General features: G+C 36.0%; 1 protein-coding gene across 1 annotated transcript in view; it reads right to left on the bottom strand.

The window, feature by feature from the left end:
• Positions 1 to 5530: 5530 nt before the first annotated feature.
• The window catches only part of LOC150081305 (dehydrodolichyl diphosphate synthase complex subunit DHDDS-like), a 66763-nt gene continuing 57891 nt past the window's right edge, over positions 5531 to 14402 (bottom strand). Inside the window, exons 5-6 of the mRNA XM_090379103.1 lie at positions 12645 to 12867; positions 5531 to 5915 (exon numbers count right to left, since the gene is read on the bottom strand). Of these exons, the coding sequence (XP_090235229.1) occupies positions 5709 to 5915; positions 12645 to 12867 (430 nt within the window). The 3' untranslated portion in view covers positions 5531 to 5708. The remainder of the gene's footprint in view (positions 5916 to 12644; positions 12868 to 14402) is intronic.

Genomic DNA, 14402 nt, shown 5'->3' with positions numbered 1-14402 from the left:
TAGTATCGGTAAGGGTATCAAATCCTCGTGTTACAAGTTGCAGCTCCACTGAACGAGAGGTTTTTTAGCCATATTTAGCCGCTTTATTGACCAATTGTTATATTAAATTGTTATATTAAATTATTTTCTATAAATAGATTATAGACCTAGCCAGAATCCTTAGTTTATTCTGAATTGAAACAGCGAGATTTGGAAGTTAATTAATACCTCAATGTCCATAGATTTACCGTTCGTAACTTGCCGACATTGTTATACGATACGTTATATCCAAAAAAAAAAAAAAATATTGGCATATTGTGCATATACAAAGAGCAATGTTATTGATAATTGCACGTGTTATTGTCCTGCGGTGAAAAAAAGCGGGGGTTTGGAGGCGGCACAAAAAAAAAAAAACGTCGTTGTGGAAGTTGATAGCTTAAATAAATTCAAGGAACTCGACAAACTTTTAGAGGGAATGGTTGTATGAAATTGTTTGTTTGTTTGCTTTTTTTGGCTGATGCTACATAAGCTCGCTTTCTTGCGTCACATGCCTCTATTACTAATATTGTACTACATTTATTTTTATATATTGTGCATTTTCAAAGAGCAATTTAATTGTTAATGCACATGCAATCATTTTGTTCTGTTTGGCCGAGAAGAATCACCTATTGCATGTGGTGTGAGTGAAAAAAGGTTATGTTTTTACCCGACTTCCGGAGAGACCTGGTGAGTATGGGCTTGGCACACCCAGGGGCCTCAGCTGGATACCATCATTCTTCTCTTTCTTCGTGATTTCCTTCTACTTTTCTCTCTCTCTCTCACACACACACACACCCACAAGGTAACTCAGAAATTTTTTTTGGCTGGTGCAGCATAAGCCTCAGGCTTCCTTGCACCATATGGCTAATAATAATAATAATAAAAACCGGTGGGAAAAACAATTATAAGAGTGGTCATGTTTCAATTGTGTTTAGTTAAAAAAGATTAGGTTTTTACGCAACTTATTATTATTATTAACTTATGGTGCAAGAAAGCCTGAGGCTTATGCTGTACCTACCAAAAAAAAAAAAATAAAAAAATCCTCAGTTACCCTGAGAGAGAGAGTCAGAAGCAGAAAGGAATCACCAAGAAATTCAAGAATGATTCGGGAGAGATTCAAGCAAAAACCGATGGTTGAAAAAAAAAATTATAAGTGGGTCATATTTTTAATCGACTTTCATTTGTGTTTAGTGAAAAATGGTTATGTTTCTATGCGACTTCAGGAAGGATTCAAGCAAAAACTGGTCATTGGCCACACGTGGTATTACGTTTTGTTTCTTGTTTTGAAAAAACAAATTGCTGTTTTCTGTTAAATTTTCTTGATTTTTAACTCTGCAATGTTGTTATTTTATGTGGCATTTTGTCTTCCCCGAATAATGTGTATTTCTGTTGCTTGCTGCTCCTAAAAAATTGCCGTTTTTCCATTCCTTTTTTACTCTTTCAGCTGGGACATAGTGTTATGTCACGGGACCACCGCTACGTGCAGTCTCGTGAAGAAGAGGGGGAACGCAGTGAGTGGATGGAGTTACAAACCATATGTCACTGCTTTCCCCCTCTTCTTCTCGACGCCGTTTTGTAACGGGTACCGCTCTCTGGAGTTTTACCATATTCTATTCTGATGTCATGACAGTTTTAAAATAATGGTAGCTAACAGGAAAGTTCTCTTTATAATCTTTTTCATCTGTGCTGAAATAACTCCAAATTGACATAAAAACTTAAGCAGTTTTCGAAAACCGAAAATGCATTATCGTTTCTGTACTTCTCCTAATAGCTATACTCACTGCCCGTGAGCTACGGCGAGCGGATTTTGTGTTAAAAATCTGATAAGGAAGACAGGGAATGGAGTGAGTAAGACAGGTTTTTCTACATGAGATTATTTTAGCAACGAAGCTTAGGAGAAGATCGAGTGAGCAATTAGATTATGTAGGAACTTAGGAAGCATACCCAAAACCATGAAGTGTTGAAAGTGTCACCTCTAGCAGATGACATATGTAGAAGGGATGGTGCGAAAAACTTTTTCCAACGAACAGGAAAATTCCAATTCTATGTCTTTTGCTTGTAATCCTTTCTTTGGGACAAAAGGTATAAATAAGAGTGCGCTTCTTTGCACGGGAATCCAGTTCTGAGTTGGTCACAGTTCAGAGTTAGTGTGAGCCAGTTCAGAGTCGACCAGACACGACTGAAGAAGTTGCAGGACTTCGTTAGGCATCACAGGCGATTTCCCCCCTTTCAGTATATGGTATGCTTTAGGAAGGTGCACTAATTAGCTTTTAAAATCGCAAAACTCAAATCTCTTAAAATGTGCATCTCGTTTTTCATCGTTGGGAATAGCCATGAGATAAAAGCTCCATTGGAGAAGAGACAATCACCAAGTTGTGATCTGAGGTTCCTAAAGGACCACTCAATTTGACCATGTACTTAGAAGGGTTGTTTGTGAGAAAAAGATCAAGCATTTTGGCTGTATGGTTCGATTGTCCTACAAGAATATTACAGTATTCTTGTAGGTAAATGAACAATCTGTGCAAGGTCATTAGTAATTGCAAAAGCCTCAGCATCTTGACCAGCTGGGTCAGTGTGACTAGGAAACGGAAGCCAGCTGGAGTTGTGAACATTAAAATCAGCAAGAAAAATTACCTCCCTGTTAAGAAAGTTGGACTGGAGAAAGTCAAGTTGCAAAGTGAAGTAGTCAAAGAGCCCCAAGTGATTAGTAGCGTTGTGAGAACGATAGTGACAACAGATGAATTTGACACAATGAGGTAGAGAGATTTTAAGCCAGAGAAGATCGAAAAAAGGAGATTCCGAATTACCAAGTCTCTCACAGGGAATATCGGAACGGACATATGCACAAGTACCACCTCAGAGGTGAAAGGAATCATACAGCAAAAAATTTGGGCAAGTGGGATGAGCAGTAGTTGAATCAACCGATAACTGAGATTCTGTCAGAAAAAGTACAATGGGTTTGGCAGACTGCAAGTGGATATGGACATCGTTGAGATTAGAATTGAGACCACGTATATTTGTGAAATGAATTAGGAAGTGTTTAGGAGGTTTAGATAAGCTTACTCTATTAGTTTCCAGGAAAAAAAAATCCATGCTACGCTACAGTGTCCAACCAGCACGTTGTTAATACCAGGGCATTTGTTGTTGACGATGATCGGTGATGGACATCTCTTGGGTCATCTCCTGTGAAACCCCCATATGTCTGAGTATGCAGTACATTGTCATTTGGGATGTTCTTGCATTCCCTATATCAGTTGTCACATAGTAACCTGCCAGTGAGCCCAAACAATGCACTGCAACCTTTTCTTAGCATAAGCATCTACCTTGCATAATCTTTTAGTTCTGTAAAGTGGGGAGGGGGAGTGGTTTGACCTGTTCTACACCATTCTTTGTACATCTTGACCAGAGTAGGCCATGAGAAACCGACAAGACATATTATTTCCAATATGAAAGCACCCTAAGCACAAGCTCCCAGAATCATGGGACCTCCAGCAGGCCTTGAAATCTCTCACAGTTTGAATTTTAGGCTACTGCATATTCCAATATAAGCGGCACAAGACTCACTTTCACCTCTGCTTGCAGTTGTTAATCTATTAGTCTGTGTATCTCCACTAGTGTAGCAGTTTTCCAAACTACCTAATGCTGCTTTATTATTATTATTAGCCATATAGTGCAAGGAAGCCTGAAGCCTATGCTGCACCAGCCAAAAAAAAAAAAAAAAAAATTCTGAATTACCCCAAGAGAGAGAGAGAGAAAGTCAGAAGTAAAAGGGATTCACCAAAATAGGGAAAAATGATAATATCCAGCTCAGGACCCTGGGTGTGCCAAGCCCATACTCACCAGATGTGAACCCCTGGGGTTAACGGTGTTCAGAAAATATTCTTGCACCCTTTCAGTTTAAATGTGTCCTATCCCTGTAGAAACAGTACTTCCTGTTAACAAGCACAGACTACACTGAGAAAAATTCTACTGCATGAGCTTTACAGTCTCTCCAAGGCTGAATTGTTTGACAAGGTTCTTATTATGGATACCCCCCACCCAAAAGAATTGCAGACACTTTCAAATTTAACCCAAACTTATGACTTTTTCTGAACATTGCCCTGTCCTTGTTAAATAAGTCCTCAGATCTGCCACTCTTAATATTATTAATGCCTATGTGTATATCATCACCTTTTGTGTCCTTAAAAGATACCTGCATTTCAATGTCAGAGAATAGGCAAAACTGCAACTCCTGAACAGCTACCTGAAGCTGAAAGTAGTTGTGAATCTTCAAATACCATGACTCAACCTCAAATATGTATCGGTTAGCCAGTGTTGTAACTAGAAAAGGTGAGCCCCAATACAAAGTTTAGTGTGGGGCCCTTCTGTGAAAATATTTGTTTTGGTAAAAATAAAAAACCCTTAAAGCAAATCCTTAAAAATTGCCCTGCAAGCAGCAGCTATGAAAAAAATTATTGTTCGTAGACACAGTAAATTTTATCATAAATATACCTAAAAAATTTACATTTTTATTCAGTTAAATTATTCCTGTTTTGGGAAGGAGGGCAGTGGGCCCCTATGCACTACACTGGCTGCATGGCATAGTTACTCCACTGGGATGAGCACTGATTGTAAATAACAAACAATACACACACTCCATGAGAGCCTTGGATTCAATGTTTTGTGTATCTAGAATAGTGCGATGGGATTTCTCAATAATCAATCTACCAGAAGAGATATTACCTTTGCAGTTTCAGCAGATATTATTGAATTATTGGTATAAAGTTAAAAAAAATGATATGTTTAGGAAATTATCACCTACTCATCCAGAGGGGCAAGTCCGAACAGATGTATATCTTTTCAACAAAATTATATCTGTTCAGATGTAATTTTATGCTGTTCTTATGATGCAATTATATTTCTGTTTAGGTAATCTTTATTGCAACAATAGTACCTTTTGTATATTGCAGTGCATGTCTTCATGGCCATAAGGCCAGTAGTTAATATGACATGAATTATGACAACCTTAATGGAGGGAGCCCACATCGAGATAGGGTGTTCCATGTCAGGAGGAGAGATGTACATAAATAGTAAATTAATTAAACAATGATTAAATAAAATCACACACACTCGTTGTGTGTGTTAAAAGGCAATGGGTTTTTGTTGTTTTTTTCAATTATTTATAGGATCAGGCCATTGGACACCTGGATATTTTTGTCATATGTAGCGTAAACTTTTAATGAATATTTTGAGAATTCAATGTTAAAATTGGATTATTATTATTCCAATTTTATGATTTCTAAATTTACATTTTGCCTAATGAACTGCTAATTTCTCAGTGGGAAGATTTACCTGTCCTCGGTTTCATTTATAAATGTCATTGGCATACTGAAGGTTGCTGCAAGTAAATGTGCACAGCAATTCTTAAAGTCACATTTTAGAGCTCTTCATAATTACATGAAAGAGCCTTAACAAAGTCTACAAAAATATATATATTTATTTTTTTATGTTCCTTTCTGTAACATATGCTGGCCATAACAAACTTTATATCAACTGGTTAATTGATAATTCTGGACTAAAAGTCCAGCATTGTTTAATATGGGACTTTTTTACACATAAATAATCTTCAGTATGCAAGATTTTATATGTTCTGTGCACTTTTCTTTAAAAACATTTTAAAGAGCTCAGCTAATGTTCTTTAGTTCAAAACACTAGCAAAGTAATTTCTCCAAATCTTTCTGTTGTTTTTCCTGTAGTATCTTCAAGAATTTTTTTATTCTTTCTTGCTTACTTGAAAAATTAAAAGATTTTGAATCATCACTTTCATGTCTGCTATCATTCTGATATGATGTTTTAGATGCATGTAACGTTTCTTCACTTTTCAGTTGATTCTGCCTGTAAATCTTGCTCTGAACTTTCTGCAATTAAAATGATACAATAATCAATTCTCAATACACCACCTGAAAATTCACTAAAATTTTCTGAACCGAGGAGATAAAAGGGGTTGGGAGCCTCTTTTGAAAACAAGAAAAGGTAAATTTTAGGAGCTGCAATATATTATATAGGATTATTCAAAAAGAAGTAAAAAGAGCACAATGCAACTGAAGAAAACTGGTGTATCTTTTGATGTGTTGTTTGTGCTTAACCCTCTATCTGGCACAATAAAAATATAACAATAAGAAGCATCAAAAATTATAACATTAGCAGGATTGATCCTTTTAATGAAGGTATGAAATAATTCAAAACTATTCACTTTTTAAAGCCAACTTCATTTTCAATATAAACATACAACTGTAAAAAATCCATTTCTTATATTAAAAATGTATACTTTTAATTAATTTTTTAAAATAAACTCCCATCTGACGTACTTTACACATTTTTTTATAAAATATTTATTCAATGCCTGCATGTGGGAGTTATCTTCACTGTTGGCAAGCAAAACTTAAAATAAACAAGAATAAAAAAAACACATGCACTCCATAGTTCAATAACAGTATTAAATGTGAACATTTGGCCTAAGAGAAGTGTTGGCATTATGAGATGCTATGATCAGTTGTAGTGGGGCCAGTGCACTCAATGACTGGACAATAAAACAACCACTAATCTTAAATTCATGTTTTAGAGCTCTTCATATTTATATAAAAGAAGAGCCTTAACAAAACCTAAAAAAAATATTCTTTTTTGTGGTAAATCTTCTTCAATAACAAACAATTAATGATAAAGATTGAAAATACTAGCGAACACAATTTTTACCTCCACGAACTTAAATGCTGTTTTTAACCAATTTTATGTGTAGATTTCGAAAATCACCATGATAATTTCATATCACATCACAGTTATTAAATATAGAGGGGGTTACGTTTTACCAAAATATGCCAATTTTGCATATTCTAGCCAGTAATGTATGACATACTGATTTATTTTAGCAGATATAAGCTAATTCTCTTATTTTTAGCAATCAGTTCTGGCCTCAAGTTTTTTGTGATAAACATAATCAGACTTCTGCCTATGGTTCTTAGGTTAAAATTCCAATGCAATAAATTACAATTTGAAGAGGTTTAGTTTTCCTTCATTATTGGTTTGATTGCTTAGTGTTTTTGGTGAGGATTTTTGTAGGCTGTGCAAAGGTTTTCCTAGTATTAACTGATTGTGACATGTTCTCGGGGTTGTAAATCTATCCTCCAAACAAAAACAGCCCCTCGAGAGTAGGAGTGTGCATATAATTCAAACTTGAATTATACATATATAAGATATCTCTTTATGTACCAGTGTTTAACATTAAACGTTGGTACATCTTTTGATGTAAATGAGATAGACTTTTTGTGCTGATTTTCAGAATCAGTGCATTTATTTCCTCCAGAATCACGTTTTCATTGCGGAGGGATCAAAAAAATATTTTTTGTTGGCTAGTAAAATCAAGCCAATAATGAAGGAAAACTATATTTCACATTGAAAATGAATACACATTTTCAAATTTAAGTTGTTTTGGTGGACATTCACCATCAATATAATCCTAGAAGATGGTTAATTATATCAGTGAGATTGAGAGAATTTTTTTTTATAATTTACTCTGAGTACACAAAACTGTGGCTCTCATTTTATGTAACTGAATTTATTTGCTAGGTTATAGATGAAATCGAAAAGTGCAGTATGGAGAATGATATTGTTATTCAAGAATTCTTCCCAGAATAAAAGAATACGAAAAAGAAAGGCTATATCTGGGTTGTTGTAAGGGTTTAGGTCCATGAGTCCCAACTGTTTTTAAGAAAGACCTCATCTGAAAAACCAGACTACATTTTAGAATTCTAAACAAACCAGAAATTGAAATTATTTAATATTAGGGCAGTATTATGAACAGTTAATATCAAGTCCATTACTACTTAAGTAGTACTAGTTAAAGTGGCCATATAAAAAAAAAAAAAAGAATTTTTTTAACATAAACAGAAAACTTTTCTTGGGATTATAAGAATGCATGTCAAAATTCATGTGTAACTACAAAAACTATACAGCTCATAGTGACTGAGAACTATTGAATGCACAACCAAACAAAGGGATTGGGTGTTAATCAAATATTTTATCTCAGTTCACATTAATCAACAAACTTGAATAATGTACTCAGGTTGTTGATTAAAGAACTATCTAAACAGTTCTTTCCTATATTGTGATCACAATCATTATGGTTATCCATGGTCACATACAGGGTGTTTCAGTTAAACGTTTCAGAACTTCTAAGAGGGATAGGGTACATCCTGACAACTCGAAATCATATAGCAATGTAGGGTCGGAAATGCTTTCCTGAAGCGGTGTTGTACACAGAAGCACCATAAAGAAAAGAGACCGTAAGTGAGAAATCGTTTTAATAATACATGAAAAGAAGCAAAAGGTACGTGGATTAAAGTAAGTGTTCGAAGTTTCTTCCCCGGGCTACAATGCACGCCACACATCTCCGACGCATGGACATCCGAACATTCTGGAATACTCCAGGCGAATTTCGAATTTCTTGAACAAGAACGCCAAGTTAGTAGGATGGATGATTACACGAACGCAGAGCTAGCCGATATGCATTTGGCGTACGGGGCTGCAAATTGTAGTGGGCCAGCCGCACAGCGTTTGTACGCGGAACGATATCCGACGAGGCGTATTCCCAGTCATAATTTCTTTGCAAGACTGCACCAGAGGTTAGCTGAGAGAGGTTCATTTGAAAGAGCTGACAGGGACAGGGTAAGAACAGCATGGACTCCAGCCGTCAAACAGAATGTGCTGCAGCATGTACAGGGGAATCCAAGAACGAGTACACGAAGTCTAGCAAACGCAGTCGGGGTTTCCCATTGCAGCGTCTGGAGCATTCTCCGAGAACAAGACATGCATCCGTTTCACGTGCAGCGTGTCCAGACACAGCAACCGGAGGATTATGCACCTCGTATTGCTTTCGCACAGTGGTACCTTGGAAAATGTGCTACAAATCCCCTTTTTCCTGCTGAAGTGTTCTTTTCCGATGAGGCTTCCTTCACAAGGGAAGGAATTTTCAACACGCATAACGACCATATCTGGGCGGTCGAGAACCCGCATGCAATACGACGTCGTGCAGCACAGATTCGATTTTCGGTCAATGTATGGGCCGGTATTATGGGAGATCACCTCATCGGACCTTACCTGTTACCATGTCGTCTAACCGGACCTATCTACTTGATCTTTCTGCAGCAAGTATTGCCACAACTTTTGAGAGATGAACAGATTTCTGCATCGACGCAACAGACAATGTGGTTCCAACATGATGGAGCCCCTGCCCATTATAGCGGAGATGTTCGTAACTACCTGGATGTCACATTTGGTCAACAGTGGATCGGACGTGGTGGTCCCGTGCGTTGGCCTGCTCGGTCACCCAACCTATCATGTCTTGATTTTTATTTCTGGGGTCATATGAAATCACTAGTTTATGACACCCCTGTTGACAATGCTGAGGAGCTAGTTGCAAGAATCGCAGTAGCTGCCGAAGAAATTCGAAATTCGCCTGGAGTATTCCAGAATGTTCGGATGTCCATGCGTCGGAGATGTGAGGCGTGCATTGTAGCCCGTGGAAGAAACTTCGAACACTTACTTTAATCCATGTACCTTTTGCTTCTTTTCATGTATTATTAAAACGATTTCTCACTTACGGTCTCTTTTCTTTATGGTGCTTCTGTGTACAACACCGCTTCAGGAAAGCATTTCCGACCCCACATTGCTATATGATTTCGAGTTGTCAGGATGTACCCTACCCCTCTTAGAAGTTCTGAAACGTTTAACTGAAACACCCTGTATTTGCTTACTATAAACTTCCTAGTTCTTTAATACCCTAAACTAAAAAAAACAATTTAGTGTATTAAGAAGAAGAAAGTTGTTTTCATGTACACTAACATTTTGAACATAGTTTGATGCCATTTGCTTAAAATCACTACTAACCCTGTAGGACTTTTATAACATATCTGTAAATATTGAAATTATTCTGTGGATGAATATTTTCATGAATCCAAGATCCATGTTACTTCTATCCATAATGTTACGATATCCTTCATTATTTCAATAGGCATTTCTGGACATGGTACATTATCTTTTTTTTTATTAGTCTTACTGCAACCTCTTCTTTGATTTTATAAGAATGTTGGTTTCCCTAGCAGTTGGCATCAAGAATATCAAAGGTCTGGTTCACTTTATACATCTGAAGCATCCCAAAATTTTCTGTAACATACTTGAAGAGTTCCTCATCTGTCTTAAATCATTTAATCTCTTAATTAACCCTTATAAATCTCAGCTCACCTATAAACCAGTTCCTTTTTAAATTTCAGCCTCTTTGGATTCTCATATGATTCCTGTAACTTCTCATAATAAAGAGTTAGGAATTTATTATGACTCTAAATTTAATTTTGCACCAGTGCAAATATTTGGTCAGTAAATTCACTAAAGCTACTCTAAAACAAGTGGTGTTACATGTTTACTCCTCTAATCATTAAATACTTCAGCAAAATGTTTAAATCTAACATTTTATGTCTTCCCCCATCTGGTTTGGTGTGGTCCTACTCAAAAGTACTGTAGCATACCTGACTCTAAATTTAATTTTGCACCAGTGCAAATATTTGGTCAGTAAATTCACTAAAGCTACTCTAAAACAAGTGGTGTTACATGTTTACTCCTCTAATCATTAAATACTTCAGCAAAATGTTTAAATCTAACATTTTATGTCTTCCCCCATCTGGTTTGGTGTGGTCCTACTCAAAAGTACTGTAGCATACCTTTTTTTTTTGAGTGGACAGTGATTCAAGCCTGTGACTGCTAAATATGATTAATGTCTGTATTCATGATTTATTGAAAATTCCTCTAACCTGGTGGTCGTGCTAAGTGTAAAACAAGAACATTTTAGTCCTGATGTAGTTGAATGGTCAGGAGCGAGGGTCAAGTAGCAGCTCATTGACAGGACCGTGGTTCAAGCTGTGACTGCTAAATACATTTAACGATTGTATTCGTAATTTATTGTAAACTCCTCTTTCTCCTGTTGGTCATGCTGGAGTATAAACAAGAAATTTTTTCTCTGGAATATTGGTTTTTTACACATTAAATTAGACACAGTTGAATGCTTTTATTATATGAATTCTGCATTTCCATTATAATGAACGATTTGATCTGTTTAGCTCAAATCTATAATTTCAACATAGATTGCCCAGAGCTGTGAATCATCACAGAATGGAAAATTCCTCACAAATCGTTTGGAATAAAATATTTCCTAATGCTCATTAATAAAAGACTGTGGACAGTGAAAGACCATCAACATTAAGATTATTTTTGATAATTTTAATGTTGATTTAACCAGTCCAACGGCTAAACAAAAAACTCTTAGCTGAGTATGCCAAGAAAATCTTTTTACAAAGACATAAATAGTTTTCACTAAGCTAGGAAAAGTCTGCTTCATTTTTGCTACATATATTTATTCATGTTATGTTTTACATTAAGGTTAGACTTGTTTATCATTCAGAGATATGAAAATTTCAAAACTTTAGTGGATCAATAAATTTAAAAATTACTACTGAAGTATATATTGTCCATAAGTGGCAAAAGACTTACACCTTGTACTGACGGGTCACCACTAGAGATCCTTTTCAGCAAAATTTATTCAAAAAGGTAATTGAACTGGGTTTCAGTTCTAAACAAATTTACAGTGCTGACAAGATTTTGAAGAGCTTTGACAAAGAAAATTTTAATTCATAAAAACAATAATTCTGCACCAGGCTGGAAAATCAACAAAAAGTAAACTGTATGACTATATTGATCACTGTTGGCAAAACATAATGTTAAATAACAACTTACAACGTGAGAAGATTAAAGGGAAGCTTAAAAGCAGGGGCTCAGAAGCTTAAAGCAGAGCTCAGGAAGAAAAAAAAAGTAGTATCAGAAAGAAATTCTCTCTCTCTCTCTCTCTCTCTCACATACACACATAGGCACCATCGTAGCCGGGTGGGCAGGAGCAGCAGTGCATAGCATACACTTCTTGATTAGACCAGGGTTCGAGCCCATGACCTCTCTCTCCTTTCCACAACACCACTATCACCACCTAAGAGCTGTTGATGATGAAGTGTTTGATAAGCACAAGTCAAGGCTTGTGCTTTTGATAAGCACAAGCCTTGACTTGTGCTTATCAAACTATTATGCCTTACTACTTTTGTGCTTTCTAAAAAAAAAAAAAGAAGCAAAACTGTGCTTTTTTGTTTTCTAAATTATTATTTTTTTTATTATGATGTATTTTCTCCTTAGTTAGATGAAGAACCTGGAAATATAATTTGAAACATCAACCAAATCTACACACAGATTGTAGTCTACAAATTAAAAGCTTTTATTTTACACAGGATCTGCTTAATTCTAAAGTATAAGCATCTACATAATGCCTTTCAAAAATAGGCATACTTAAATAATTTTACTCTGGGTTTTACTCTGCAAAATTTTAAGTTCATAAATCACCTGAGCAATAATTCAAAAGAATTTATTAATGTCAAAATACCTATATTAAATTGCAACTTACAACAGGGTATACAGTACACTGTTGTAAGTTGAAATTCACAAGTTCTTACATTTCATAAGGATATAACTAACATTTAAGCAATACACATAAAAACCCTTACCTCTAGCATAGGTAACTTATGCTGATAATAAAGAATAGCATAAGCTAACTTCCAAAATGAAAACTCTGGCCATAAATCTTTTAAAAACAACAGTATAGAATGACTACTTTGCCAAAGGAGAAAATCACTAAGTCTTACTTCACCAGAAGTTCTAATCATCAAATCTACCTTTGGAGATTGTGAAGTATACAGACATTGATCCATCAGATCTTCTGAAATGTCACTATCATGAAAAAAAAAAAAAAAAAAAAAAACCAAATAAAAGAAAAGTATATATTTCATCACTGCTGCTGCTGAATAGGTACACGAAAATTTTAAATCAAACATATTATTTATCATATCTGAAATTCTACCTGAGACATTTCTCTGTATTGGAATATATTATCCTCCATGATAGTATAACTTGTGACTTGTTTGGAGAGATCTGGATCCAAATCCCATCAGAGAATGGAGGAATTCTTAAAGACCTCTTCACTAAAAAAAAAAAAAAAGGTAAATTGCTACCATTATCAATCCACTGCATAATGGAAGCCTCCTCAATGATTCATGTTGAGGGAAATGGATCATAATCTGCCACGCTGGTCCAGTGCAGGTTGGCAGGTTAGCTGTATTTAATAGTCGGGGGCTTGAACCCCGCTCTACTCAAAGAGCATGTGCTACAGCAGTCCCGCTCTTGACCACTCAGCCACGGAGGCTGGTACCTCTTCACTATAGGCATAATAAACCAATCTGAGACAGAGGAAGTACAGTTACCAGTGTCATTTCAGGTTTTTCAACTCAAACAACATTTAACTGCTTCCTGAACACTCACCTGTATATATATATATATATAATACACAAAAAGCCACATGAACCAGTATACTGGAATCAAAGTAGTTGACGCACTTAAAGTCCCCAAACAAACAAAAAGAAATAACTATAAATATGTATATTATTAAATCAACATTTATATATTTTAATATGATCAAGAGGATTGATAGTGGTTAAAGACCACATTAATGTTGATGACTAATGAAGTTTGTTGTTTGTTATTTGGTTTTTAGGAGCATTAGCAACTAAGGCCATATTGCTCCAGGGATATGCAGTGGTCATTCCCTAACCTTTCCGCATTCTCCGTATTTGGTGGGCACGGGCTCAAACCCCAGTCTAATCAAGAAGCGTGTGCTACGCACTGCTGCTCCTGGCTACGGAGGCGCCTGACTAATGAAGTTAACAGCAACATTACGCAAATCAGAAATGGGGAAAGATGAATAAAGAATGATAATAATAATAATTACACTGAAGAAACATTGAAATACTACAAACTGCTGTAATGGGAGCAAATGGCATACATTATGTGAATGAAAACTTTGTGAGGTGAATGCAGACAACAACTGCATAGGTGTGAGTACAGTTTGTACATAGCACTACATGTGACCAAGCACAGAAAGAGACTGTGATATGATGGATGTTCAAAGAGGCACGATTATGGGTGAAAAGGAGGGTTGGTATATCCTTCTCTGAGATGTGTTCTACAGACTGTATCCAACATACCAATGTGCTTGCATATCATGTAGAAGAAAAGGGACAAAACAACAGTTTCCATATAGTGTGAAATCAATGGTGGAAGAATGAGGTCCAAAAAGACTACAGCAACTTGTGCTAATTAGCAGGATGATCTCTGTAGCTCAAATGACCAGAGTACAATGGAGTATGATCCAGAGAATCTTTCAAAAAGACTATTTAACATACTGCAAACTCACCATTCCGTTGTGATTG

The sequence above is a fragment of the Mastigoproctus giganteus genome, chromosome 8 (genome assembly GCF_048544385.1).
Source record: "Mastigoproctus giganteus isolate SK-2022 chromosome 8, ASM4854438v1, whole genome shotgun sequence".
Classification (NCBI taxonomy): domain Eukaryota; kingdom Metazoa; phylum Arthropoda; class Arachnida; order Uropygi; family Thelyphonidae; genus Mastigoproctus; species Mastigoproctus giganteus.
The sequence above is the reverse complement of the archived record's forward strand: the minus strand, read 5'-3'. Positions and strand labels throughout refer to the sequence as shown.